This window comes from Penaeus japonicus, unplaced genomic scaffold (assembly GCF_977035675.1).
Source record: "Penaeus japonicus unplaced genomic scaffold, GWHDUDI00000001_assembly GWHDUDI00000025, whole genome shotgun sequence".
Lineage (NCBI taxonomy): Eukaryota > Metazoa > Arthropoda > Malacostraca > Decapoda > Penaeidae > Penaeus > Penaeus japonicus.
The window spans coordinates 30,872,341-30,877,340 of NW_028234427.1; the positions used below are offsets into that span (position 1 = coordinate 30,872,341).

At 36.1% G+C, this 5,000-nt stretch overlaps 1 protein-coding gene across 1 annotated transcript in view; it reads right to left on the bottom strand.

Annotated features, from left to right (window-relative positions):
- Mad1 (Mitotic arrest-deficient 1) overlaps positions 1-5,000 on the bottom strand; it is an 11,021-nt gene that overhangs the window by 1,313 nt on the left and 4,708 nt on the right. Inside the window, exons 4-14 of the mRNA XM_043033330.2 lie at positions 4,788-4,853; positions 3,993-4,133; positions 3,731-3,861; positions 3,366-3,489; positions 2,617-2,759; positions 2,361-2,505; positions 1,865-2,056; positions 1,311-1,477; positions 733-911; positions 320-510; positions 1-130 (exon numbers count right to left, since the gene is read on the bottom strand). The exon at positions 1-130 is cut by the window's left edge and continues 1,313 nt beyond it. Of these exons, the coding sequence (XP_042889264.2) occupies positions 1-130; positions 320-510; positions 733-911; positions 1,311-1,477; positions 1,865-2,056; positions 2,361-2,505; positions 2,617-2,759; positions 3,366-3,489; positions 3,731-3,861; positions 3,993-4,133; positions 4,788-4,853 (1,609 nt within the window). The remainder of the gene's footprint in view (positions 131-319; positions 511-732; positions 912-1,310; positions 1,478-1,864; positions 2,057-2,360; positions 2,506-2,616; positions 2,760-3,365; positions 3,490-3,730; positions 3,862-3,992; positions 4,134-4,787; positions 4,854-5,000) is intronic.

Consider the following 5,000-nt stretch of genomic DNA (forward strand, 5'->3'; position numbering starts at 1 on the left):
AGAGGTCCAACGTGATGGCGGAGAGGAATGCAGGGTAGCAGTTCTCGTGGCGAAGGTAAGCATCAATCATGTCTTCAAGTGTGCTCGAGAACTCGGTCTCGAGAAGTTGCAGCTCATTATTTTTTGTTTGCTGGAAGGAAAAAATTTCAGTTGCGACAAATGTCCCATTTTCAAGCTGATACTTTAATGTTTTCTAGTACATGTATAAAATAACCATTGTGTTCTCTTTTATTTTTTCTTCTTTCACTATGTGAATGAAATTCTCGAATTTACTAATTCATCATAACAGCAGATAGAAACCCCTAGCAGCTTTACTCACCTCAAACAAGAGATAGTCAGCTTGAGATTCCGCATACATGCTGATGAGTTTATACTGGTTATCAGAACAAGCATCCACCCTGTAGCCAGTGAGCCGATACATCACCTCTCTTATCGCCTGAGACTTTTTCTTGAAGGCTTCCATCAGCCGTTTGTTGCGCATCTCCATAGACGATATTTTCTCTTGGAGTTCTATAACAGATATAAAATGATGTATCAGATGTGAAGATACCCTGTTTACCTATACTACATGCATGTATGAATACATAAACGTTCACACACTGGCACACACACACACAAAAATAAATATGCCTCTCCATATACACACATCCACACATCTATTTCTATTACAAACAATCTACAACATATATCAGGCACCAACAAAGAAACCAACGTGACATCAGCATCCCATACCCGTAATTTCTTTTGGAGACGGACCGTCGGTGTTCACCTTCATCCCAACCTTCTGGGTAATGTCATGCATTTCTCCCTCTTCCAAGAGCCGGACTCTCTCACGCAGAGCATCATTTTCTGTCTGTAAGCGCTCAATTTCTGTTGCGCGGTTCTCCACGGCTTTGGCAAAGGGGTTGTTCCTACAGAAAGGAAATTCAGTGTGGAATACATTGATGTCTTTATTATGTTCCAGCATCTATATTCTTAACCGATTAGGAGTACTGAATGAACTTAAAACCTTAGATCTTGATTGAGACATGTCATCAAAAAAAGGATGTCTGCTCATAATAAATCCAGGTATTATTAGCATTTTAACCTATTGGAAAGACATAAACAATCCTTAATCCAAATAATTTTCTACATCTTAATATTAACATACCAATTATCATATGAAAAAAATAGAAATATTACTTTCACCAAATAATATATATATATATATATATATATATATATATATATATATATATATATATATATATATATATATATATATATATATTATATGAATATATATATAAGAGATCATGCAAGGAACTTACTCAAAGTGTATAATCTTAGTCTTGGTAGGGTCATAGTCTCCCTTCAGCGCTCGACTTTCCAGCCTGAGTTCCAAGGTCTCTTTCTCCTGTGTCAACTTGGCAATATCTTTCTCGAGCTCAATCACTTTCTTCTCAAGAGCTGAAATTTTCTCTGCATCATCCTTCCTCTTTAATGTAAAAATGAGAATCTCAGTATGCTTGCCACAAAACATTAAATAAAACTGATAAACTATAGTTTAATATCTGATAATGCACAGGCTGTGCACCATATTGAAAAGCACATGATATCTAGCAAATCCAATATTTGTATCTTTCTTTACAATATCTATATCTTTCTCTATCTACCTCCAAGCAAGAGGCTGTCAAACCTTAATAAATCATTGTACCCCTAAATCTTTTATTTATATGTGAATATAAATTTAAAAAAATATATATATATATATATATTAGAGGTGCCCCCTAAAAACCCTAAGTTTGGAAACCTCTGGTCTAGGGAAAGAGATAGAATTGTCAAGAATATATCAAGTTCACATTTTCATGCCTATGTCTCTTACCTGAGGAGTATCCTTCTCTTCATCAGATTCCTTGTTAAAGGCATCTAACTCTTTCTCAAGTCGTTGCAGCTCCTCCTTGTAAGATTCCAGCTGTGACTCTAGTTTAACAATTCTTTCCTGGCTCACCGTCGAGTAGTTGATGGTCACTTCTGACTCGTACGAAGTAAGGATGCTCTTTAAACTGTCTCGTTCCTATTAGGGATTGCAGCAGATTAGAACAATCTTGACCTTGCTTTTTCAAATGTAAATTACACTCAGAGACACAGAGCAATAGGTTTACCAATGAAGAACCAATACAAAAGGACCAATGAATATGATTTACAAAGACATATGGGTTTACCCAGGATAATACTCAGCCATGATGCATAGAATAATTTACTCTAAATAATAAAATGTAACTACAAAGCATGTTTATGTAAGAAACACAATATGTAGTATCTTGATTTAAAACATCAAAAGAATGCTTTTCTACAATTCTAAATATAATTCACAATACCTTTGTTACAAGCATAAGCTTTCTCTGTAATCTTTTAATAAGTAGAGCATTCTGTTGAGTATTTCGCTGTTGCTTCTCCAGTTTTGCCTTCAGACTCGTCAGCTGGGCACTTTCCGATGCTCTACTACTCTCTAATGACTTCTGGCTGTTGAATTTACAATATTTTTCATTACAATGAGTACAGAAATATAAACCTTGATAAATATACAGATACCCCTTTTAATATCCCAAAGAAGACGACAACTTAAAGTGTTACCTTGCACGTAATTCTGCAATGCCCTCTGCTATCGTCTGGTCTCCCTGCTTCAGTTTAGCTAACTGTTTTTGTAAGTCATAGGCAGTTGCGTGAGATAAGCCTAGCTCTTCACTGACGACCTTTTCGTACTGCTGCAGTGCCTCCTGTAACATGATTTATGAGTAATGCAATTGGATTTAGGGTGAAGAGTTCCTCTCACTGGTTTTTTCTGTGATATGGAGAGGGGGAGTTTTGGATGCTTCTCTGTCAAAAGATTATTTAAGATGGTATCATAAACTAATAAGTGCTTTTACTTAGAACAAGAGTCTGGGATAGTTTAGTGGCACAAGACTTGATCCATTTCCTTTACCAAAATAAAACTCTTATTGTTATTTACTCCTGAACCCTTTTCTTTGCTCTTAACCCATTCATGCCAGGGCCATTCCGGCTTTGCACAAGTGCGCAGCTTGCCCTCATAGTTCATCCCGGGCGTCTGACACAAAAACCACGTGTCATCACTTCAACCGGCTCCAATGGGTTAATATCAACACAATATAAACAAATAAACAAAAATATTTTGAAAAAATTATCATAACATAAATAATTTGTTACCACTTGAACATACTACTTCCTATCTCCCCCCAAAATAGTCAATATCTATGGCAACCAAAGTAAAAATCCCCCCCCCCCCCAATAATAAGGAAAGAAAAAAAAATCTCCAATTAACAAAACACAGAAACTTTAACAGAGGAAGAAGTAGATCAACTTGCCTTGTAGGAGTCAGCTTTAGCCTGTATCAAAGCACTGTCTTGGCAACGGCCTTCAAGGAGCTGCACCTGATGCTGAGCATTTGTCAGCCGCTCTTCAAGAAGCTGAGTGTTCATTGCCGTCTCTCTGTTGTGCATATATTTTTTTTCTGAGCTTAATGCCATAATTAAAAAAAAGATTTTTCATTGCATAACCCACTAAGTGCACTTCTGCCTGAACTTATATTTCTATTGGCTATATTTACATAATAACCTAAGTATGACCAAATGTACTTTCCCTTAGTATGATTATCATTGAATCAACAACATATTCTACTCTTAAATGTAATGATACCATACCAGCTTTAACACAAACAAGTAGAGCAAACCTTAAGAACTTATTTTCTTCCTTCAATTTGGCGATTTCCTTTTCCAGGACAGGAAGTTTGCGCACGGTCGTTTCAAATACCTCCGATTTGCTCTGCAGACTCTCGAGTTCTTCCTGGTGCATTTCGAGTTTCTGTTGAAAAATTTTTTTGTTTCGTTTTAGACACTGAAGACGGAAGACCAAAGCTTTATTTTCTACCTGTAACAATAATAACTTATAAGCATGTGCATTAAAAAAACATGATAAACTTTAACAGTACTTACTTTAATTTTTGACTTGGCTTGATCAAGCTGTAACTTCAGTGCCTCTGACTCAAACTGATTTGCCCCCGAATCTCTGAGCTTGTGCTGGGCAACGGAAAGTTGTTTTTCCAAATCTTGTGCATAAGATTGTGCAAGATCAACCTTCAAAAAAGAAATACAAACAGCATTAGAGAGAGAAATAAGATGCTTTAATCGCTCTGACGCTCGCAGAGCGTTTTTCATCAGAGGATGTATATCAGTCGAAAAAGATGTTATAGCACTGTTTTTTTAGTGTTATTCTATTGAACTTTTTTGAGGTAACAACATAGTTTTTTTTTTCAATTTTTTTTTTCTTTGCATACAAGTGAATGCAAGTAACAGCAATGTTTTTTCAAGTGTCATTTTCTTTTATTATATAATTTTTTTATTTTTTTTTTTTTTATTCCTCGGCCAATTACAATTGATTTTACGATAGTCTTTCGACTCAGATCATCATATTCAACAAATCAGAAACAGAAATCACCATGCGTACTCAAGATTACGTCATTCATATTACGTTATATCCAGTTAAATAGCTTACATAGTATATTTCCCAAAAAGGCTCAATGCAGAGACATGTGGAGACTGATCATCAGAGATGCCACAGTTGGTCAGCCTCATGACCAAACTGTCTTGCAATGATGACAGTACAAGGATTAAAGAGTTTTCAAGCAAGGAGTGAAGTCTGTACACATAAAGGCATATGGAAACAATAACATCCCTATCACCAAAATAAGCACAATTTCAACCAACATTCAAGCAGTCTGTCAAACTCACCTGTGATGTCTTTTCTTCCATCACTCTTTCGAGGTATAGTGATTTCTGGCGAAGGCTTGTGATCTCCTGCATGTCGGGGGAAAAAGATCGTTTTAACCATAAGCAATGCAGTCTTAGGCTCTCAACAGCTCCAGTGGAATCAAATATGAATTCAAGCACTGGATCTGATACCATTCTTTTTAATCTTAAGGTCTGTTGCTCCACTAGAATGCA